General features: G+C 34.9%; 2 protein-coding genes across 7 annotated transcripts in view; one reads left to right on the top strand and one right to left on the bottom strand.

Annotated features, from left to right (window-relative positions):
- Nucleotides 1–25101, top strand: part of PDS5A (PDS5 cohesin associated factor A) — a 124500-nt gene that overhangs the window by 57058 nt on the left and 42341 nt on the right. For 5 of the 6 annotated variants that reach the window (XM_061192183.1, XM_061192182.1, XM_061192187.1 and 2 more), the window contains exons 8-17: nt 233–373; nt 3951–4066; nt 6251–6345; nt 7250–7395; nt 10350–10501; nt 11858–11971; nt 13944–14025; nt 15242–15290; nt 15522–15661; nt 23126–23241. In XM_061192183.1, the coding sequence (XP_061048166.1) occupies nt 233–373; nt 3951–4066; nt 6251–6345; nt 7250–7395; nt 10350–10501; nt 11858–11971; nt 13944–14025; nt 15242–15290; nt 15522–15661; nt 23126–23241 (1151 nt within the window). The remainder of the gene's footprint in view (nt 1–232; nt 374–3950; nt 4067–6250; nt 6346–7249; nt 7396–10349; nt 10502–11857; nt 11972–13943; nt 14026–15241; nt 15291–15521; nt 15662–23125; nt 23242–25101) is intronic. The other variant, XM_061192185.1, reaches the window with a different exon arrangement.
- On the bottom strand, nt 3134–3319 carry LOC133092104 (metallothionein-1E-like). Its single transcript, XM_061191333.1, has one exon. The coding sequence runs from the start codon at nt 3317–3319 to the stop codon at nt 3134–3136; it is 186 nt and encodes a 61-aa protein (XP_061047316.1).

Raw genomic sequence — 25101 nt, 5'->3', positions numbered from 1 at the left:
TTACTTTTTATCTCTTTCGTGTAACATTCATAATTTGATATTTAGAGGTTTATTCTGTTTTGGTGGACTGTCCTATCATATATATTAGTAATTTAAACATCTGTTCTTTTTCATCACCTTCACTTATATATGGAATGCCTAATTATATAGTTTTCTTTTAACATGTTTATAAAAAGCCTATCCAAGTTTTTAAATGAAACTGATATTTTATTTTTGTGTTTATCTCCTGTAGTTTTTCAATCAAGTCCTGGTGCTGGGAAGATCATCAGTAAGTGATTTGTCAGAACATGTATTTGATCTGATTCAGGAACTTTTTGCTATAGATCCTCATTTATTATTATCTGTCATGCCGCAGCTTGAATTCAAACTGAAGGTAGGACTGACTATAATTTCTAAGCCCTTTAACATTTAAGAGTAAAATATATATCATATTGTTTTTCTCTAACTGTAAAAGAATAAAATGTGAGTTCAGTTTATCTTCTTATATTTAGTTAAGGTATGCATTTTTTTAACTTTTTATTTTATATTGGAGTATAGTTGATTAGCAATGTTGATAGTTTGTTGATCAAACTATCAACATGTAGTTGATAGTTTCAGGTGTACCGCAAAGTGATTCAGTTATGCACGTGGGCTTTCTCTAGTTGCATCGAGCAGGAGCTACTCTTTGTTGTGATGCTCGGGCTTCTCATTGTGGTGGCTTCTCTTGTTGCAGAGCATGGGCTCTAGGGTGTGCAGGCTTCAGTAGTTGTGGTGTGTGGGCTCAGTAGTTGTGGCTTGTGGGCTCTAGACTGCAGGCTCAGTAGTTGTGGCGCACGGGCTTAGTTGCTCTGCGGCATGTGGGATCTTCCTGGACCAGGGATTGAACCCACGTCCCCTGCATTGGCAGGCGGATTCTTATCCACTGCGCCACCAGGGAAGTCCCTAAATTTTATTTTGAAATCTCATACAAAGAATTTCTCTTTTTAAAAAGTTGCTAACATTGAATGAATGAATAAATTTTAAAATCAGATTTTGCTTAAAAATCCAGATTATGCATTTTCTTCTTTTAAAAAAATCAGATGATTTTGTAACATTGGACCCTTATTTTTATATGACACAGAATGGCTGGAACTGAGTAGTAGCACCTTTTTAAATGGGTTATGAGCTTTTCATTTTACCACAGTCATCCTTATTACTCCTTTATCTTGTACCTTCTCTTCTTCATTGATACAATTTGATATTTTTATAGGGGTACGTTAGCAGTACATGAACAAGAATTTTTTTATAGATTTCATAGTTCCTTTTTTAAAAATATTAGCACCATAGTCAGTTAATATTTCTAACCATGTAGTCTCTTTTAATACAATATATAATATATAACCGAAGGCCACTGTTTTTTATGTTTTTCTGTATTCTTAGATAAATTCGTGCCTTTTAAAGACTTTATACTGAACTAATACTGTGTCTAAATAATACTAATAATGGAATATTTTATGGTTTTACAGCAGCTGCTCTCACCTGTGTTATTTGCTTCTGACTATAACCCTAGCCTGTACCAGTATTACTGTTCTCATCACAAGTGAAGAGACCTGAGGTTCAGAGTAGTTTACGTGCTATCTATATATAATTAGGGTGCCCCCTTTGGAGTCACCAATGTGTGCTAAGCAGATAGCCTAGGAAGTTTTTATGGCTGTGGCGATTTTCTGTAGTTATATCTGAATCATATAGCTACAGCTTTTATAGTTAAAAGTCCTAGGTTACAGTCCTCTGAGGACATTAAAAATACTTGAGAAAATGCTTCAACATAACAGTTTGTTTGATTTTGCTTTATACTGGGCCACTGCATGCACCTGTATACACTATCCACTGTGTGGGTCCATAGAGTGCTATTATCTCTTATGTTTTAAGGGATACTCTGGAGTTGTGCTACTTAGCAGCTTTGCTATAGTCAGAAAATTTGCCACATTTTATATTTAAGACTTTTTTCATGTTAGGCAGAGATAGACAGACATTTACATTTATTCACCAATTTAAAACATTATAAAACAGTCATAATTGCTTTATTTTGGTTTTAGAAAATTTTTACAGAGAATTGTTCTGAATCAATTTCTTTGTAATTAGAAGCAGTAACAGAGTGGTTACCTTTTTCAGCTAAGGTTGAAGAAAAATAAAAACTAGGTGGCCATTTGAATTTCTTTCAGAAAGTCACTGGTAAATTACTAATGCAGAATTTCTCATTTTACCCATTATTTAAATTAACATTATATATGTATATATATAGTTTAGTAAGTTTAGTAAGTGTGCCTATTTTAACCAGAAAACCCCTATCCCTGAGAGTTAAGACATTCTTAAGGAAAAAGTGATATCCTGTAGTCTTCATTTTTCTTTTTTCACTTACTGCCTTTTCCCATAAATATTTTTTTTATTGACTTGCTGGTATTGCTTTAGACACACATTATATTTGAACACTTTAAAAATTAGCAACTGCTTTTCATTATTGCCTTTATTTTCCTAGTGAATATGTGACTTTTAAAAAGTTTCATGCACCATATGGTTTCAGAATAACTTAATTTATATTAAGACGTGACATCACTAGTGATAACTAGAACACTTTTTATAGAGTATATTGATTCAGGATAAGAAAATAGGCCTCTATCAAAAAATAACTTTAAGTTTTGTTTTTTTAAAGTCAACAACTTTTTTTTGTTTTTTGTTTTTTAATGAAAGCTTCTTTGTTTATTTATCTATTTTTGGCTGTGTTGGGTCTTCGTTTCTGTGCGAGGGCTTTCTCCAGATGCGGCGAGCGGGAGCCACTCTTCATCGCGGTGCGCGGGCCTCTCACCATCGTGGCCTCTCTTGTTGCGGAGCACAGGCTCCAGACGCGCAGGCTCAGTAGTTATGGCTCACGGGCCTAGTTGCTCCGCGGCATGTGGGATCCTCCCAGACCAGGGCGCGAACCCATGTCCCCTGCATTAGCAGGCAGATTCTCAACCACTGCGCCACCAGGGAAGCCCCTGAAGTCAACAACTTTTATTACAACTCACATATTTCATAGAAAAAGGAATGTAGCGTCAGGTCCGGTTGTATGAAAAATGGTAAAATGCAGGTTTGTCCTGGTTGCTCTTTCGACACCTGGGGCAGGCTCTCCACGACATCAGGCAAAGCAGCTGCACTTGTCCGAGGCCCCTTTGCAGACGCAGCCCTGGGCACACTTGGCACAGCCCACGGGGCAGCAGGAGCAGCAGCTCTTCTTGCAGGAGGTGCATCTGCAGGCTTTGCAGGTGCAGGAGCCAGCGCAGCTGCAGGAGCCACCAGTGGGGCAGGAGCACTTGGGGTCCATCTGGAGGAGAAGTGAGGCCCGAGGTCCAAAGCACGGGGCGAAGCCAGTTCACTGGTCCGGTGGGGGGCATCAAGTTTTGCTTTTTTCTAGTGTTCAGTTCACCTGACCTTTTAGATACTCTTAAGATTCATGGTCTTCTATTAAAATGAGTTTTCCTGAATCATGACATTCTTCAGTATCATGTGCTCCAGTCAGTAGGGGAACCTTGATTAAAACTTCACATATCAAAACCTTAATTGATATGGGTTTATGTTGGAGATCAAGTTATAGGATTAGGGCAGGAATTATTTGTAGCTCTTCCCTTCACAGAATTTTTTCTAGGACTCTTACGGAATGTTAGAATTGAATGATTATCTTCATGTTTCTACAGCATCTGTACAGATTGCAAACAAGCAGTGAAGTAGGCATAAATTAACAGTTGGGAGTGTATGAAATAAGAGCAAAGAACCTGATGATCTAACATGGAGTCAAGTCAACTTCTGCACAGTAAATGAGAGAACATGATATTTTAAAGTTCTCATCATTTTAAGCAGAAATAATGAAATTGTAGCTTCTCAGAAATGTTTCATGTTATCTTTTTGTAATCTGATGAATAAACCTCAGGCTTTATTTATTTTCTTTTTTCCCTTAGAGCAATGATGGAGAAGAGCGATTAGCTGTTGTTCGACTTTTAGCTAAATTGTTTGGTTCTAAAGATTCCGATTTGGCAACACAGAATCGTCCTCTGTGGCAGTGTTTTCTTGGACGGTAAGAGAACATACAATTCTGTGGATTCTAACTTTTATATTTTGGAGGCTAGTGAATGTGGCGCACTTGATTAAAACCACACATATCAAAACTTTGATATGTGTTTGTGTCTTTAGTACCTGTGTTGCTGTCTTTATTGGAGAATAAATTGTAAGACAAATTCTTTATGAAGAAAGCTTTGTCTTATTTACCCACATAACAGGTTTTAATCTTTTTTGTGTGTGCTAAAATAATGTCATTAGAATAAATAGTTCACATCTGAGAATGTTCAGAGTCTTAAATTTTTTAAATAAGTAATGAGACTGAAGACATCATGTTCCAATCCATGCTAGTGTGTACTGTCTGGTTTTTTCTAGAAGTTTTCTAGGTGTTAAACTTCTAGAAAAAAACATAGACAGTACACACTTACTGGTTTTAGTAGTATGCTTTTGGATGTGTCTCCTCAGGCAAGGGAAACAAAAGCAAAAATAAACACATGGGACTACATCAAACTAAAAAGCTTTTGCACAGCGAAGAAAACTATCAACAAAATAAAAAGGCCACCTACTGAATGGGAGAAGATGTTTGCAAATGATATATGTCATAAGGGGTTAATATCTAAAATATACAAAGAACTCATACATAAGTCAACCTGATTTAAAAATGGGCAGAGGATCTGAATACACATTTTTCCATAGAAGACATACAGATGTCAACAGACACATGAAAAGATGCTGAACATCACTAATCATCAGGGAAATGCAAATCGAAACCCAGTGAGATATCACCTCACACCTGTCAGGAAGACTGTTATCAAAAAGACAACAAATAACAAGTGTTGGCAACAATGTGGAGAAAAGAACCGTGTACTGTTGGTGGCGATGTAAATTGGTACAGCCAGTATGTAAAATAGTATGGAGGTTCCTCAAACATTTAAAAATAGAACTATTAGGAATTCTCTGGCAGTCCAGTGGTTAGGGTTCCGTGCTCTCACTGCCAAGGGCCCAGGTTCAATCCCTGGTCGGGGAACTAAAATCCCACAAGCCACACGGTGTGGCCAAAAAAAATAATGATGAAAAATAAAAATAGAACTATTATTTATCTGAAGAAAATAAAAACACTAATCAGAAAAGATATATGCACTAGCTGTATGTTCATTGTGGCATTATTTATAATAGCCAAGATATGGAAGCAACCCAAGTACCCAGTCAGTAGATGAATGGATAAAGTAGATGTGGTATATACATAAACAATGGAATTTTACTCATCCATAAAAAAAGAATGAAATTTTGCCGTTTGGGATAACATGGACGGATCTAGAGGGCATTACGCTAAGTGCAGTAAGTCAAACAGAGAAAGACAAATACTGTATGATGTCATTTACATATGGAATCTAAAAAACAAAACAAATGACCAAACATAACGAAACAGAGTCATAGATAAGGAGAACAAACAGGTGGTTGCCAGAGGGGAGGAGGGTTGGGAGAGGAAAGAAATGGGTAAGGAAGATTAAGGGGTAAAAAATAAGTAAATAAAATAAAATCACATTATTCATAATTAATAAATATGTTTTTAAATTGCCCAATAAATTTAAAACTTGAGAGTTTCTCAGCTTATCCTTATTATATGCAGTTCTGAATCTACATACTGAGTTTCATATTATTAAGTTCTTACAATATATTAGATCTAAAATAGCAGTTACAGGTTGGTCCCAGCCATATGAAACTTTTTTGCTATGAGGCAATATGGCACATGTATTTTATGTACTTATCTTTGAATTTTTGGATCTGCCTCATATATGATTTGCTTTCTACCTCACATTCCTCTAGTATTTTCCTCCTATTAACTTCTTTCAAATAGATTTTGTGCATTTTGAATATTTATTTTTTGTTTGTTTTGTAGCATAATTTTAAGATCCAATTTTTGGTTCTCCAGTGAAGGTAGTTTGGGTTGGGGGATGTGTTTATACCGTTTTTGTTTTAGCATGGTGAAAAAATCCTGTTGTAAAAAATATTCTTGTGAAATTATGTATCTTTTTACTTTATATTCTTCCTTCAGAACAAGTTAACTGTCATTTTAATAAACCAACACATCTTATAATCAGTAACTGTTGTTGTTTATAGGTATCTACATAGCGTTGATATACCTTATTTGAAAATAGTTATTTTGCCTTACAACTAATATTAGCAATCTTTTTCTATGTAGATTCAATGACATTCACGTTCCTGTGAGATTAGAAAGTGTGAAATTTGCGAGTCACTGTTTAATGAATCACCCAGATTTAGCAAAGGATCTCACAGGTAAGGTAGCTGGTTTATTGAAGTATGAGAGTAATCACACAAATACATTTTAGTTGTGGCCTTTGACTTTAACTTCGGTTTCTGAATAGGTTTCACTCTGGCACTCTTTCAGGTCTCTATCAGTCATGGACTACTAGTAAGGGATTTCATGTTTATGCAATAATATTACATTTGAAATCTTCACATTGTAATCCTTTGCAATTTTCTGGAAATCATAGTTTGAGGAAGTAGACTCTTCCTTATGACTCCGGGTTTGGGCACAAATCATTATATCTGTGTGATAATTAAATATAGTAACATATCTAATAATAGGTGGGAAAATGATTTCTTCTGAAGTAGACTAGAATTTCTCATTCTTCACTTGAAGTAGAGCATTTAAACCTACTTACTTGGTTGTAACAAATAAATAACTGCTATCAAAATATTGTTTACCAAAAAAGAGGAAATAACTTTGTTTGTATCGTAGTTATTTAGGATTTTTTTTAGAAGTCACAGAATGTTATTTTATGTTGCGTAATGTGAAGATATATACCTATCAGCAAACTTGCTATAAGCATTTTTACTATTTTTTAAGTCTTTTAATATGTATCGTTAACTTAAATTCTAAACTGTATTAAATCAGGTGCTGATTTGATTTCAGGTGCCGATTTGACTTTTCCAGAATAGTTGATATAAAATATTTTATTAAGATGTGACTTTACAGTATTAAATAGTGTGGTATAGTTTATTTTGTTATTATGTAGGGTATTGTCACCTCAAAAATTAAATAATTTTAATTTATGCCACATTTTACAATCATTGTTCCAGTATGGACATAAACTTAAAAGCATTAGGTTTTTTTTGTCATTCTGAACATAATGAATATTATAGCTAACATTTAGCTTAATTTTTTCTCCGATTTCAGAATACTTGAAAGTTAGATCACATGATCCAGAAGAAGCTATTCGTCATGATGTCATTGTTACTATAATAACAGCTGCCAAAAGAGACCTTGCCTTAGTAAATGATCAGCTACTTGGCTTTGTAAGAGAAAGAACACTGGACAAACGGGTAAAATCTGAGGAATTTTATTCTTTTATAATTTACTGTGTTTACATTGTTAGCAAAATACAATAGAAATTATTTTCTATTTAAAGTTTTTCTGTGTGAAAGTCAAACTAATACAATACCAAATAAAAAGCTAATAATTTGTATGTTTCCTGTGTATCTTTTAATTATCTTTACAAATGAATACATTGGATTCTATAGCTTTTCAGGTCTTAGGCATGGGTTTTTTAGCCTACCTTTACAAAAAGAACAGCTAAATTAAAGTTTTATTTTACCTTTTCACTTACATGATGAGTTTCAGAAGAATAGTGATTGATCACCAGTATTTATTTCTTTTATAGTTAGCATCTTCAAAAGTAACTGTCTTAGAATATCATACTTTCTATGAAAGTGGTGTTTCCATATTGCTGTGCTAAGCTAAGGGCCGAAATGATGTTTAGTTATTATTCTTTTTGTGTAATTTCCTCCATGTGGATGCAGTTAAAAACGTGGGTTGATAAAGAAAAGGAGTACTAAGAACAGTAGTAGCAGTTGCTAAGAAAGTGTCAACCATGAGTAGGAGATACACAGGCAAGGCAGGCTTATTAAATGTGTTACTTATTAACATCTTCAACAAAGGTTGCCTTTGCAGTGTGCTATTTTATTTGAAGCATAGTTGAAAATCTGCTACCCTCTTGAAACCAATGTAATTTAGCTATAATTTCAGGGTAGAAAAGCAATATCTTGCTATAGAGATACAGCAAGATGCATTCTTTTTTTTTTTAACATCTTTATTGGCGTATAATTGCTTTACATTGTTGTGTTAGTTTCTGCTGTATAACAAAGTGAATCAGCTATACATATACATATATCCCCATATCACCTCCGTCTTGCGTCTCCCCGCCATCCTCCCTATCCCACCCCTCTAGGTGGAGACAAAGCACTGAGCTGATCTCTCTGTGCTATGTGGCTGCTTCCCACTAGCTCTCTATTTTACATTTGGTAGCGTATATATGTCCATGCCACTCTCTCACTTCGTCCCAGCTTACCCTTCCCCCTCCCCGTGTCCTCAAGTCCATTCTCTACGTCTGCATCTTTATTCCTGTCCTGCTCCTAGGTTCTTCAGAGCCATTTTTTTTTAGATTCCATATATATGTGTTAGCTTATGGTATTTGTTTTTCTCTTTCTGACTTACTTCACTCTGTAGGACAGACTCTAGGTCCATCCACCTCACTACAAATAACTCAGTTTCGTTTCTTGTTATGGCTGAGTAATATTCCATTGTATATATGTGCCACATCTTCTTTATCCATTCATCTGTCGATAGACACTTAGGAGCAAGATGCATTCTTTAAGTTCTTTTGAAATAGTCGTAGGAGACAGATACATAAAGTAGACACCATTTAACTTGTTCAACTGTGTCAGTAATTCTAACTCTGAGAGTTTTTTTCCCCTTGGCTTTAATTTAAATGAAATGACACTCCCTACTGGTTAGTTGTTAACTACCCCCTCTCCCCCACCCCCTACTCCCAAACCAGATTTCAGGTATTGCCGTTTGTGTTACTTCCTCCTTTTAGAAACAGTTCACTCCTACTTCTGTCAGTGTTTGTTTATAGTTTCAGGAAGAGTTGAATAAATGATTCTTGCTAACTGAGACTGTATGATATGGTCTAATAATTCGAATAACACCTACTGGACATTTTAGGAACTGGTTTTTGGTGTAGTGAATTAAATGACCTTGAGTATAGCCTTTCTGAATTTTGTTTTCTGTAAAATGTGGGTACAGGACTTAAATCTTTGATTTCACGGTTTATATTCTTTCGTTTCATGTTAGACATGTCAAAAGACATCTGTTACCTGTTATATGGGAACAGAATTTCATTTCATCTACCAAATAGCATAAAAATGAGAAAATTATACTAAAAAATTATAAGAAAGTATTAACTTAAATAAGCCAAAGATGGAACTCCCCTGGTGGCACAGTGGTTGAGAATCTGCCTGCCAATGCAGGGGACACGGGTTCGAGCCCTGGTCTGGGAAGATCCCACATGCCGCGGAGCAACTAAGCGTGTGCACCACAACTATTGAGCCTGCGCTCTAGAGCCTGCGAGCCACAACTACTGAGCCCGCGCACCACAACCAAGAGTAGCCCCCGCTTGCCACAACTAGAGAAAGCCCGCGTGCAGCAAGGAAGACCTAATGCAGCCACAAAATAAATAAATAAATTTATTAAAAAAAAAAAAAAGCCAAAGATAAGTATACTCTGATTTGTTATTGAGACAAATAACTTGTGGTTATTATTACATCGTACTATTGTTCTAACTCTAGATTTTTATAGTCTACTTTTCTGTCCACTCTCCTCTCACCACCTTTCTTTCCTCCTCATAAACCAATCCAGTCTCTTTAAGTTCCAAAGAATCTTTCACGGACTAGGATGTGACTAGGTAAATAATTTGCCCTTTTAATCTACAGAGTAAGGAAGTTCACTTAAGATGATCAATAAGGTGCTTTCCAACTTTGTAATTCTAAGATCTTGATACTAAATTTTGCTCTTCTTATTCTGAGTTAATATCAAAAGGGATGTAACTAGGACAAAACATTCCAGACGATAGGGCTTTTGTTTGCAGAGTGAATTATACGCTTTCTCTTTTATTTTTTAATCACTTCTAAAACTTGGCCAAATTTTTTTTTAGACAGAATATAATGAAATCTTCTGTAAGATTTACTATTGCTTGGCTTTGAGGGAAATAAAAAATTGGTAGGTGATTTAGCAGTATTTGCACTGGATGATTTCTAAATAGGAACATAATCAAAATTGTTTGTTAAGTGATTTGTCTGCCTTTTTTGAAAATTAATATTGTGCTAATCTATGCACACATAAATCTCATTGTGCAACCTAGTGAAGAAATGGTAATTTTTGCAGATTTGTATACTAAAGTTTGGTATCTAGCTTATCCAATAAACTTTATACTTTCTAGTGGCGAGTAAGAAAAGAAGCTATGATGGGTCTGGCTCAGCTTTATAAGAAATACTGTCTTCATGGTGAAGCGGGAAAGGAAGCTGCAGAGAAAGTCAGCTGGATAAAGGACAAACTTTTGCATATATATTACCAGAATAGCATCGATGACAAGTGAGTCTAATATGTTGGTAAAATGGTTGAATATAAAAGTGCTTTTAATTTTTAAATATTTCTATTTAATTTTTTCATAATAATTAGTTTCTCTAAGTTTAGAAACCACTTTCTACATATTTAGACATGCCATGTTTAAATAAGACTCCAGCCAAGACTGTGAGTTAGCATAATAATAGTGAAATATGCATGAGATTTGGACTCAGACCAGAGACCAAATGTTCATTCTGCCCGTTGTATTAGATCTGTGCCCATACACAGCTGATTTAACTTCTGTGTACTTGATTTTATCTAAAAAGGAGTAATAATAAGGCTTTCTTACAGAATTGTCTTATGGATTAAATAAAATAATGAATGTAATGCCCCCTAGCTCACTGCCTGGCAAAGTAGCACTGTTTAATAACTGTTAGTTATTTTTTCCTTTTTACAACACTGTAAGTACCAATAGAGGTATTACTGTATTTTTTTATTGAGGTATCAGTGACATACAGCATTACATTAAATTTCAAGTGACATAATGATTCTATATTTGTATATATTGCCTAATGATCACCACAATGTCTGTTTAACATTCGTCCCCATACATGGTTAGAAAATTCTTTTCTTGAGATGAAAACTTACATTGTTTTCATTTTCTGAATGTTACTTACAATTCTCTGTTGGATTATAGTAATGATTTCGGTTTTTGCAAAATACTTTGCAATGTTTTATTGAGTTAACTACTTTGACATCATTGATTATGTATTTCATTGACTAATGAAGAGCCCTTAAATTTTCTTATTCCAGTGATGTTGAATAATAATTATAAGCTTAGCAAGAAGGATATTTTAATATTGGTGAGGAATTTAGAATGTGGAAAGGAGACAAATGTGCATAAGAAAAGCTGAATTTTCAGGAAGATGAAGGAAGAGCCCCCTGATTTTACTAAATGACAACATGGAGAAGGAGCCAAACTAATCAAAGGAAATATTTTTTTTTGAGAATTAATTATTCTTGAGATCATAGCTTTATGGGTAATGTTAAGTAATTTGCTATAGCGCCAGACTGATGAAGACGTACAGGTAGAACAGCCTAGCACCCTGTGCTTAGGAATAATATATAACCCTTTTAGACCAAATGTTTCATACTGATAAAACGTAAAGCCACAAATAGCAACCGTAGCTCTAAATTTTAAAATAGCCATATTTGCAAGGAAAAGCATTGATCACATACTGATCTTTTCCATTGTATTTTCACACATAGGTATCATCATTGGTATGGTATCTTTGCATGAGGTGGATAAAATATGAAATGGCTGTGGCTTCTAACAAATAGAATAATTTTGTTACTTGGGTTTTTTGTTTGTTTGCCTCGTAGACTGTTGGTAGAGAAAATCTTTGCTCAGTATCTTGTCCCCCACAACCTGGAAACAGAAGAGAGAATGAAATGCTTGTATTATTTATATGCTAGTTTGGATCCAAATGCTGTCAAGTAAGTTACTTTTTAAATGATTGGAGTATTTCTTGAAGATTTTATAAAATTACTTCATCGTATTTAATTAATTGTTTTTGATAGGGTTGTTGCTTCTTCTGGTTGAATCAAGAACCTCAGATAAATATTTACAGAGAAAATTTTTATGATATAAGTTTGGTTAAGTTAAAAGCAAAAATATTCCTATATGCATAGGCATATTTGGCAACTGAGCCAGTAATATGGTTTCAGGGATTCAAAGAAGTCCCCATGTAAAAATTACCTTTTGTTCACCTGTTGACTGGGATCTGAATCATACTATTGGAGCTTTACCATACTAAGCCTAAGAGCTAAGAACTGGTTCTTTGTCAGGAGAGCATGTCCAGATCACTTCTATGTAGAATAACCATATGATTGATTGTCCAAACTGAGATATTTTTGAGATTGAAAGGAGGCACTAGTAATAATTTTGTTCAGACAACTGGCATAAACTTTAACTATCCCAGGCCACCTAGGATGTGTGGACGTTCCACTTTAATAAAGCTTTTAAAAAACTAAATAACTCCTGTCATTGAGAATTCTGATTTTTCTGAATAAGAACCTCAGCTATTACATTTACATATATATATATTGCCTTTAATTTCATATAATTTCAAATTTACAGAAAAGTTGTGAGAATAAAACAAAGCTTTGTGATATCCCCTTTAGCCAGATTCATAGTTTTTGACCATTTGCTTTATCATTTGCCATTTGCACATACTTTATATATGTATTTTCTTCTGATCCATTGATAGTAATTTGCAGACATTGGATCCCTTTACCTCTAATACTTCAGTGTGTATTTCCTAAGAACAAGGATACTCTTTTATGTAACGAGAGTGCCTTTATGAAAATCAGGAGATTTAACATTGATAAAATATTGTCTAATCCAGTGTGTATTCAGATTTCTTCAATCGTCACATAGTGTCCTTTATGGATGTTTTTTTCCCTTTCTAGGATAACACATTGCATGTTTAATTATCATGTCTCTAGTCTTTTTTAATTTGGAACCATTCCTCAGTCTGTCTTTGTCTTTTATGACTTTGACATTTTCCAGAAGAGTATTGCCTAGGCCAGTTATTTTGTAGAATGTTCTCTCCGTTTGGATTCATCCAGTGTTTCCTCATCATTGGATCAAGATTATGCGTTTTCAGCAGAAAGTCCACAGAGTAATGTATCCTTGGTGCATCCTATTAGGAGACATTAGCCATCATTTTAAAAAAGGATTTGAAAGTGGTTCATAATGTTCACTGTAGGTAGTAAACCCCTGGCCTAAGGTCTTGATCTCTGTTTATATTTCAAAATATTTGGCAAAGAGTAGAGACAGACTAATTTCCCAGAGGTCTTTTGGGCACCTGAAATTACAGAGTGGGTTTGTGAGAGAAGAAAATCTGCTTTCGTGGAGAGAAGAGTCTAGAATAAAGAAACTCAATTTAAATTTAGCATTTTGAATCCACATCATTTCTAAGAAATACATTTTTTGAAATAGTCTACACCACTTCATGCATACCCCCTTAGCCTAGCATAAAAAGGCCTTCATGATCTGATCCTTTTCTATTGTATGTTCCAGCTTCCTTATGCTCCCCCACTCACATTCTGTGCTCCAAGCCTATAAATTTTTTTTCACTTTCCTGTATGTGCCATGGGCTTTGATGACATTTTATCTCTCTTTGTAGTAGAACATTCTGGCTACCTCTGCTTAGAATGTCTCAATTCCTTCAGTTTACCTGGCAAGATCCTGTTCATCCTTAGAAACTTCTCAAATATTTTCTCTCATAAGAAGCCTTATGTTAAGTAATTTAAACTAAACTCTGTTAATCCTAATAAGTAAATTTTCTGGTGCTTAAAATTTTAGGTAGATGTAGAAGAATGGTGTAAGAAAAGTAGTAAGGTTGAGTAGTTACCAGTATTGTTATATTATGTATTTTTTTCATATTTATAACTTTATTTACAGAGCTCTCAATGAAATGTGGAAGTGTCAGAACATGCTTAGAAGTCATGTACGAGAACTATTGGATTTGCACAAGCAGCCTACGGTAGGTTCATGATGTTTTACTTAAATTCATAGTTTTAGTCATTGTTAATTTTTCTGTAGTCATATATAATGAAGCAAGCAATAAGTATTTCATGTGTTTTATTTTCCACATGTCAGTTAAACAATTTCTGTGGTTATCCAAGCTAATTTGCATTTCACATGAATATAACAAAATTTTATTTTCCAGCATGAGCAAAGAAATGGTGTTTTCCAGCTTATCAAGTATTTAGACACTAAGAAGTTATAGTTTATCAGTTATCAAATCATTAGAATTAAACCTTAATATAAAATTATATTAGAAGTCATAAATGTTTTTTGCTCTGTGATTTGGTCCTTTATTGTAGAGTTAGTATCAAGTCAGGTATCAATCCTTTGAATATGCCAAAGTCAAATTAACAAAGAAATTCTGCCCAACATTTTCTGGAAGGTGGAGAAAAATTTGAATAATCTCTTAATATACTTCTAAACATATTTGCTAGAATAGGTGTTCTTAGCCAGGGAACCATACACAGAGACCCCTCAGTGGCCCAAGCAAGGGTTGTCAAAATTTTTTTTGTATATGACCAGATAGTAAAAATTTAGGCTTTGCCAGCCATACAGTCTCCATGACTGCTTAACTCTGCCTTTGTGGTGCAGAAACAGAGATAGTATATAAATGAATGGGTATGACCGTGATCCAACAAAACTTTAACAAAAGCAGGTGGTTCATGGGACCATGCAGATTCAATAATAAAATAATACTCTTGTTGTAATGGAGGAAAGGGCAGTAGGAGGGGAGGTGATATATTAAGTAATGGGCCACAAAATAGCTAATAGAACTCTATTCAGAAAGAAAATTTTTCTGCTCTCCACATTTTTAGTTAATTTTCTTTGGTGTATGGTTTCACAGTAATTTTGATATGATACTTGTTTTCATTATCTTCTGTTCACTCTCCTGGCAAGATAATTTTCCTATGAAAGTTATATATGCTTTTAAAAATTTTTAAATAACTTCCTGCTGGCATCTCCTTTCCTTCTATTTGTGCTAACTTAATAGTTGTTGCTACTCCATAGTTCTTTGTTATCAACATAGGGTGTAGATATGGTAAGCCATTTTCTAGTGGGTATATTGTGATGGATTTTTTTTTAACTTAAAAAAATATACAATACTGAGTATAGTTTTCTTACCGAAATTTGGTAGCACATGTGACAGCTTTTGTTTTTGTTTTAAATTTCAGTCTGAGGCTAACTGTTCTGCCATGTTTGGAAAACTGATGACCATAGCAAGTGAGTATGTTTATTCACTCCGTAGATATATAGTAGACATCAAATAATTTACCCAGGGGGACTATCAATTTAATACTAAGTAAGAAAAAATAATCCTTTTCTTAATAATTTTATTTCTAAGAGCCAGATTGACTGATTATCTTTTGGTGCCTCAGGATTATTTTTTAAGACAGCTTGCTTTTAGTTTAGTGGTTTTTCTTTTGTAGTATTGATTCTCTTTTAATTTTATAGAGAATTTGCCTGACCCTGGGAAAGCACAAGATTTTGTGAAGAAATTTAACCAAGTCCTCGGTGATGATGAAAAACTGCGGTCTCAGTTGGAGTTGTTAATCAGTCCAACCTGTTCGTGCAAACAGGCAGATGTTTGTGTGGTTAGTAAATTATACTTTTATATTTGTTCTCCTAGCTTTGCTTATAGAAACTTACATTTCATTAAAGCCTTCTTTACATAGATTATTTTATTTGTGTGAGTTTAACAATATTGTGAGCTCTGAATTTCCTAGGAGTATATCTGTGGTCAATTTAGTTCTCTTTACTTACCACTCGTCAGCCAAATTCCAGGAAAAACACTAGAGAACTAAGCCAGGGAGATTGAGCCTAGGAATTGAGCAAGATAAAATGCTTTGTATTTAGCAGACATTCATTAGGTAAATAAGAATTTTCTAAATGCTTTTGTGTGGTGTGTGTGTGTGTGTGTGTATTTTCTTCTCCCATGTATTAGGTAAATCAGCAATAGTTACATTGGCATATACGCATTTATAGATAAGGTAATTCCTATTTAGGCTTTTGTCTTCATTCTATTCTTAGACTCTTTGTTTTATAGAAAACCAATTGTTGACAATATCAGGAAGGAAAAATTCATCCATTCATTTATTTAGCATTTTATGAGACAGTTTCTGTTTAATTTCATCTTTACCATTTACTACCAGTGAGACCTTTAGTAAGTTGTTCAGTATTTTTGAGACTCATTTTTCTCATCTCTACATGTTAATAACCTCACAGGATTATTAAGAGGAGATAGATACGGATATCCTATATAGATATAGATACATGGCCCTAGACTGCCCTTTAGGATTTAAATAAATTGTACTTCTATAGTATTACACATATATAACAAACACTATGCTTGCGACCAGGCTTACAGAGATGAATAAGAGAAAGAAAATCATTTCAGTTATTTATGTCTAACTTTGTTCTAGAAAGATAATTATTTAAATATGTGATAAGGGATAAGGACTATAATAGATGTATATACAAAGTCATCTGGGAACATGGAGTAGGTATTTTTTTCAGTCTAGTAGGGATATAGGGTCTCTAAGTGGATCTTAAAAGAGGAGTAATCAGGAACAGGTGGGAGGAAGCCAGTTTAGGGAAGGAAGCAGTGGACTCTTCCACTGGGCCTAGGGATGTGCTTGTGCCAGGTGCCCAGAATACTTCGGTCTTTGCACTTCTGAACAGGATGGTTTGCTGAGAACATTTAAAGGTTTCATTTACTTCTTCGGCATTTAGAATTCTAGTTCCAGAATAGTGTATCCTGCCGGGCATCTACTAATATAATTGATCATAGAATGAAATAGCTTGAAAACAATGCAAAGAGAATTGGTTTAACCACTTCATTTTACAGGTAAGGATTGAATTTTAAAGAGATGAAGTTTCTCATCCAGTGTTTCACAGCTGGTTATAGTGGCTGTGCTGCAAGTAGAGTCCAGATCTCACAGACCCTCGATAGTGCTCTTTCTATACATTTCATCATTGTTTGCAAGAACAAGTACAAACTGAGTACTGCTCAAGAAATGTGGACCTTAAGAATGAACAATCAAGTGGTATTTTTTGGTCTGAGAAAAATAAGACTTGAGCTTGAGTTTGAGAAACGGTACTAACATGAATTCCTACTATTTGTCAGAACAGAAATATCTAAGAGTTTCCAAATCCAAAATGTATATGTAAAACAGATGTTGTAAGGAAAACATCTCAGGATGAATTGATTGTAGGAAGCAGGAAAGTGGAGATGAGGACTGGACTTGCACTGGAAAGAGCATGGTAATGACACCTTTTTGGAGGGGAGGTTATTCTGAGGATATTTAAGAAATGGGCCACCAAATGGCTAACAGAACTCTATTCCAGAGGGGAAAATTTCTACTCTTCGTATTTTTTTAGTTCATTTTCTTTGGTAAATGGTTTCACAGTAATTTCTCTCTTAGCTTACATTAGCATTGTGTATTCTGAGCACATTATTTAACTTTATCTCTATGTTCTTATATGTAAAGTAGGATTTGTAATACCCTTTAAATGCTCAGGAAAACAACCGTTAGAATAGTTTTGCTGTTTCCCAGAACATCTGTATCATTTTGTCCTTCTCCCCAAAGGCTATTGTTATTAGTTATACATATCCTTTAATATCCACATTCCTTTTTTCCTCAGTAACAGAGTTAGTAGGAGTGGAGAGCTGATATTTTTTTCCCCTTTTGTTTCAATTCCATTCCTAAAAAATTTTAGCAAAAGTACTTTGAGCAAGGAATATGAATAGACACATACTGTAGATTAATGCGAGTATACATGATGGTATAGTGAGAGGGTGAGCAATGGTATTGAAATATGTGCTGTATAGATTTGCTTTCTCTTTGGACTTCACGTTTTGAGTTTCCACACCTTGGTTCTAGTGGAGGACCACTTATTTGCCATAGCTTCAGCTCTGCTTGCTATTTTATCCTCTAGCATCTTCCTATGCCCATGGTTCCCAAATTTTAAGATTTTCCAGGAATATTGTTAATTCAGCATTTGAGACAGTCCTAGGTTTGAATTTCAGCATTTACTACCAATTTGACCTTTAATAAGTTACTCAGCATTTCTGAGCCTCATATTCTTCACCTATAAATATTATCAACCTCATTGGATTGTTAAACGAATAAGATAAAATTAAAATTTATGTACGGCCTACTAGAGGGCCCCCTGCACTGCCCTATAAGATGTAAATAAATAGTAATTCTTATAATGTTACATATACATGATAAACACTAAGAATTATTAAAATAGGTTTAGAGTGGGGTCCTGAATCTCCATCTTTTAGCAAAGTCTCAAAGTGATTCTGATGAGTAGTTCACGGAGTATACTTTAAAGAAAACCTTCCTTACGGGATTATTTGGATATGCATTGTGTCTTCAGAAGTCCAAATTATATTTTGTCCTTTGGTCAAGCCTACACCATTATAATTCATTACATAATTTAGTAAATTGTATTATACATGCTCTCTCACCCTTCGGTGAGTTTTGTTTAGGTGACAGAGGCAGGCAAATATTTCAATAGAGAATACAGTGTGTTAGATATTCTGATAGAATCATGCGCTTTGATAACACAAAGGAACAGCAGCCATCCCAGGCAGGGGTGGAAATGGGAATAGCTTGTTCTAGAATAAGTCATTCCTGAGTTGAATCTTAAAGGATGAGTAGGAATTAGACCAGTATGTGAAGAATGACTGCTTTATTTCTAGTTTGGGTGACTGGACATCAGAGGAGATACTTTAGGGATAGGAGAAGATAATGATGTATATGTAGCCTCCAGCAGTTATATTTAGAATCTGAGATTCAGGCCTTGTTGGTATGTATTAGCATAGTTATATCTCCTGGAGGAGGTCGAGAAGAAAAAAACAAAAGGAGAGAGAGATGCTAACTTAACGCTATTTAGTAACAGTCATAGAGTGCTTCCTGTTTTCTTTTAATATAATTTTTGTTTTTTTGGCTGCGTTGGGTCTTCGTTGCTGCACACGGGTTTTCTCTAGTTGGGGCGAGCAGGGGCTACTCTTCGTTGCAGTGCGCGGGCTTCTCATTGCAGTGGCTTCTCTTGTTGTGGAGCACGGGCTCTAGGTGCGCAGGCTTCAGTAGTTGCAGCACGCGGGCTCAGTAGTCGTGGCACACGGGCCCTAGGGCATGCGGGCTTCAGTAGTTGTGGCACGCGGGCTCGGTAATTGTGGCTCACAGGCTCTGTAGTGCAGGCTCAGTAATTGTGACTCACGGGCTTAGTTGCTTCGGTGCATGTGGCATCTTCCTGGACCAGGGATCGAACCAGTGTCCCCTGTATTGGCAGGTGGATTCTTAACCGCTTTGCCACCAGGGAAGTCCCAGTATAACCTTTTCTATAGTTTAAAGAGAGCGATACACAGGTGTGATATTGTGATTTCTAATGAGAAATATGTATTTGGTGTTTGTCCATATTTCTGGCACAGAGCTCCTAAAACCCTTGAAATTTCCTAAGTGATGAAAGTAACAAAGGTGTCTTTTGTTATGTTAATGAGGTAACTTTTGGAACTCACCTAAGAATGGGAGCTGGTTGCCATCAGAGCCAACCATGTGATTAGAGAGTTGGAACTTTTCGGAGGGGAGAGGGGCTGGAGATTGACTTCAATCACCAATGGCCTATGATTTATTTAATCAATCATGTCTATGTAATGAAGCCTCCATAAAACCCCAAAAGGACACAGTTCAGAGAGCTTCTGGTTTAGTGAACATGTAGAGATTTGCAGAGAGTAGCAAGCTCATAGAGGGCATAGAAGCTCTGAGTCCTTTCCTTGTCCTATGCATTTCTTCCATCTGGCTGTTCCTGAGTTATATACTTTTATAATAAACCAGTGATCTAGTAGTAGTAAGAAAATGTTTCTCTGAGTTCTGTGAGCCAGTCTAGCAAATTAATTGAGCCCAAGGAAAGGATGGGGGTTGTGGGAACCTCTGATTTATAGTCATTTGGTTAGAGGTACAGGTAAACCTGGGCTTGCTACTGGCATCTGAAGTGGGAGAGTTGGGCGGGTGGGGGGTAGAGATTGAATTTTAGTATGCTCTGCTTGTGTGCAGAGAATTGCTTGTTGGTGGTGAGGGGACACCCACCCTCCCCGCCCCTGTTCACCATGTTGGAATTGGGCCCAGGAATCCAAAAGAATAGGTCACTAACATGAAAGTTAAACCTTTGGAAATTATTTCTTGTGAGAGATGTATTTTATCTAGTTTACTGATTCCAGCTGCAGAAAAATATTGATAATATAAATCCTTTCAGGAATCTTTTTTTTTTTTTAATGCAGAAGGCTTTGTTTTTTAATATATATTTTTTAATTTATTTGGCTGCACTGCTGGCACATGGGATCTCTGTTGCTGCATGTGGTATCTTCATTGCAGCATGTGGGATCTTTTTTTTTTTAGTTGTGACATGTGGGATCTCTTAGTTGTGGCATGTGGGATCTGGCCAGGGATCGAACCCGGGCTCCCTGCATTGGGAGCACGGAGTCTTAACCACTGGACCACAAGCGAAGTCCCTCAGGAATCATTTTTATTAGCTAGGAAAGCAGTAAATTATACAAGAGGAAATACCATGTATGTGAAAGAATACTTTCTTTTTTAACTTTTTTTATTTTTTTAAATTAAAAAAATTTTTAAATTTATTTATTTTTGGCTGTGTTCGGTGTTCATTGCTGCATGCAGGCTTTCTCTAGTTGTGGCACACGGGGGCTACTCTTTGTTGCGGTGTGCGGGCTTCTCATTGCGGTGGCTTCTCTTTGTTGCGGAGCATGGGCTCTAGGCACGTGGGCTTCAGTAGTTGTGGCACGTGGGCTCAGTAGTTGTGGCACACAGGCTTAGCTGCTCTGCGGCATGTGGGATCTTCCCGGACGAGGGATCGAACCAGTGTCCCCAGCATTGACAGGTGGATTCTTAACCACTGCACCACCAGGAAAGTCCACTTTTTTTTTTTTTTTAAACAAATAGGTATTTTTTATTGTCAAAATGAGAAAGCAGGTATGTATGAAAAAGAAAGGAGATACACAGATGCAGCATTTTTTAAAGCTTTAAAAATTTTTTTGTAATAACAAATTAGTAAATTATAAACTGCTTGAGAATAGGGGCTATTTCCTTATTTCTTTGATATACCTTAAGAGTGCTTAAGTATTCTAAACAACTTATGTAACTATGTAACTAGTAACTATGTAACTAGTAAATATCAATCTGCAGTGATAGCATAGATTTGATCAGAAATTTCTGAAGCATTGTCAGGAATATAGAAAGAATTAATTTTCTTTACTCTTTCTGTTGTCATTTCCTAAAAGGATTACATATGGTTACTTCTCAGAAGTAGTTCTCAACTACTTTTCAGTTGTAAAACATCTTTATCTGATGTTTCTGTTTGTGTATTGGAAGTATGTGTGAGTACCCCTTTTTTTTTCTAGAGTGTGTAAAGAAAACAAGGAAACTGTTTATTTGTTGCTGCTTACTTGCCACATACTAATTTGGCTTGTTGCTTATCCCCAGTATCACTTATGATTATGACATATATTATTTTAAAATAATTGTTATAAGAGATTACCTAAATATTACATACATAAAATATGGTTTGAAGGATTACTTAAATGTAAGATTGTTATATGGGAATACAAAAATGTTAGGTTTTTAAAACTGTGCCTTAATATTATTATTTACATGCATTGGTGTATTTTATATAGTGCCATTACTGTGCTTAAATGTGATTTATTCTTTTTCCTGTTAGCATTTCCTTTATTTTTCTTATGCTTATATATGTATTACTGTAACTCTTTCCTAATGCCTAGTTTTTCCATTTTTTAGTACTGACTGTATAGTTTGCCTAGCAATTTTCCAGTGGCATATTTGTTGTTAGACAATCACTTGACTTTATCTTATGTTAAAGCAACTAAATTTTATACAAAGTGGGGGGAAATCGCCTCTTTGGGAGACCTGCACAAAATAAGTCTGATTTCAAAAGATAGTAGAGTATTTAAGTTGATTTTAAATGTGTATCTGTGGTTTAGAGCAAAGTATATAAGGCCTAAGCACTGCCTAAAATATTTTTATTTTCTCAAATGCTGAAATTTTGCTTGATTAATTACAGCTTGCAAAATAAATCAAGCATCTCCTAGTGACTAATAAGTTTTCTTCAGAATCTCAGTCCTTTGGATTTACACTCTAATAACAAATATGGGTGGTATCTAATTTAATGTGACCTTTATAGTTAATTTGTGTCAAGATGTTACTGAAACTACAATAGAAATTTTTTTCCTTTCTCCTTTATCCCCTTGGACAAATATCCTTAAAAATTTTTTTTATGAAAAATTAATAGAGTGACTATCATTTGTTATTGCTTTATAGTTCAGAAAGCACTTTTAACGTGCTTTATCTTGTCAGCTAACATTTTACACCTATTCATCAGAGATAGTCAATTAAAAGCCTTGTTATTAAAGTAAATTTCTTACCCCAGTGCCCAGCACATTGTAAATTTAACCTTGTCTTTGGAGGACTCAGTCTCTACAAACATTAAGTCCTTATATTCTTTAGAAACTTCCAGCAGTAATATCTTTTCTTTGTAGGAGCTCTTTGATGTAATGCCACCATCTTTGAACTCAACTATGTTCTTCCAGAGCTGAGAAACTTTATACACTTACAAGTCTTCCCCTCTTTAAAAAAAAAACCAAATTGTTGACTGAAATAAAAGTATTTTTTCAAACTATGAAATAAACCAATGGAACCCATGGAAGTATAAATTGTTTTAATTTTTTCAAAAGTAGAGCATTAAAAAGATTGTTTACAGGGTATTAATTTTATGGGAGAAATATGAGACAAAAGGCATAAATCATACCATGTCACCCCCTTTCTTTTCTCTACAGTCCAGGTTTTCTAGTGATTGCCTAATGAGTATATCATTTTAGTCAGGCTGTAAAGCAGGAAAAGGGCTTTTTTACGTCTGATGGTTTTTAATCTTTAAATGCTTTTGTTGCCTGTGATCATTTTTATTTTGAAAAACATGAAAGAGGATGGTACTTACCGTAAAAACTCTTTTCCTTTCTATAGAGAGAAATAGCCCGGAAACTTGCAAATCCTAAGCAGCCAACCAATCCTTTTCTAGAAATGGTCAAATTTCTGTTGGAAAGAATTGCACCTGTGCACATTGATTCAGAAGCCATCAGGTAAGCTAGGAAATATATTCACTCATAAATAGAATATAATCTGAAACTACAGTGTTGTAAGTTTAAATTCTGGGTCCCTAAGAGACCTAAAAAGGTTTCCTGTACACCATTTTAAAGGCAGAAGCATATATCATTGAAGTTGAAATAACGACCAAAGTTCATTTTTTAATCTTTGGTTTGCTTCACTACTTTTGATTTTTTTAAGAGTTCTTGTGTTTATTTTTAGCTTGTATGTGCTCATTAAAGAAAACCTAGAACATGAGAAGGAAGAAAATTTTAAATCTATAGGCTATCATCAGCCTTTGAGTTTTCTTAACAATTTTCATGGCCACATAGTGTTCTTTAGTATGTATTATATTACTGTTCACTTGAGATATGTGAAAAACAGAATAATATTTTGAAGGTAGCACAAGATTACCATTAGACTAATCTGCTTTCAAAACACATGTGTATTACTTACCAGTTTTTTGGCTCTACTTTATCTGAGTTTTTAATTTATTTTTAACTTTAATATGGGTATAACATCTTGTTAGATGAATGTGAAAATTAGTGATAATATGCAAAAAGTAAGCAGACTAGCATAATAGACATTGACAGCTATTGTTTTTAATTAACTGTTCCCATAATTTCATGCATTTCACTTGTTTCTAATGATTTTCTGTTGTAAACTTTTGAGAATACTTTTCCCTTGCACTAACCATTTTTCCAGTAGATTATCTACATATCTTTTCATGTTGGGTAACTAAATAGCATTTATTGATTCTCTTTTCTTTGGATTAGGAGACCTGGTTCTAGCTGTTAGTTATTTTATCTTATGTGAATCACTGCTTTGGTTGTATTGAAATTCCAATTATATTAGTTTGCTAGGGCTGCCATAACAAAATACCACAGACTGTGTGACTTCAACAACAGAAATTTATTTTCTCACATTCTGGAGGCTAGCAGTCCAAGATTCAAGATATCAGCAAGTTTGATTTCTTCTGAAGCCTCTCTCCATGGGATGCAGAGATAACTCTTTGCTTTCCTCACATGTCTGTGTCCTAACCTCCTCTTCACATAAGGACACCAATCATTTGGGATTATGCCCCACCCATTTGACCTCAGTTTACCTTAATTATCTCTTTAAAGGCTCTCTTTCCAAGTACAGTCACATCCTGAGGTGTACTGGAGGTTAGGACTTCAACATAACGAATTTGGGGGTACACAATTAAGCTCGTAATGGTGATGTTTGTAGGGGGTTTTTTGTGGAGTTTTCTTGTTTTTTTTAACTAAGATCTCCTTATGTTTTAATTTCCTTATTTGCAAATAAGAAAGCTAAGGTTCTGAGAGAGACCAGGTGGTTTTTTACAGCTGGGTAATAGCAAAAACCATAACTTAAACTGAGATTTATTATTTTCAATGTCAGTGTCCTTTGCTCTATACCGTTTGGTTTTAATGGGGTAAATCAAGGAAATGGTAGGCACTCTTTCCTTTGCATATTGATTTTGAAAGAGACATATAATTGGCATCAGGAAGCCTTTGGTATTTGTCTCCATGAGGCCTCACAGAGTTTCATTACTTCAGTAAATTATAATAAGCTAGTGTTTGATCTCCAGTCTTAAAAGACCAAAAACTCAGTTTTTTCCGTAGTGTCGTGATTGTTTGGGCTCAGAAAAACCAACTAACTTATGGTTAGGATGTCTAAGAGACTAATTTTATGCAACATTCCAATTTATTAATTTTACTGAGAAGTATATGTCATATAAGATTCCTTCCATGTAACCAAATTTTCATGGAATATAAATTGCAAACAGAGGGTTTATTTATTCATTGAACATACCTTTAGAGGAGTGATTTGTAAAGTACATTGGGCAATTGGGG

This window comes from Eubalaena glacialis, chromosome 5, assembly GCF_028564815.1.
Source record: "Eubalaena glacialis isolate mEubGla1 chromosome 5, mEubGla1.1.hap2.+ XY, whole genome shotgun sequence".
NCBI classification, from domain to species: Eukaryota; Metazoa; Chordata; class Mammalia; order Artiodactyla; family Balaenidae; genus Eubalaena; species Eubalaena glacialis.
The sequence above is the reverse complement of the archived record's forward strand: the minus strand, read 5'-3'. Positions and strand labels throughout refer to the sequence as shown.

Bases quoted from the DNA above. Each gene is read 5' to 3' on its own strand.
- LOC133092104 (XM_061191333.1), bottom strand. From the start codon at position 3,319: ATGGACCCCAAGTGCTCCTGCCCCACTGGTGGCTCCTGCAGCTGCGCT.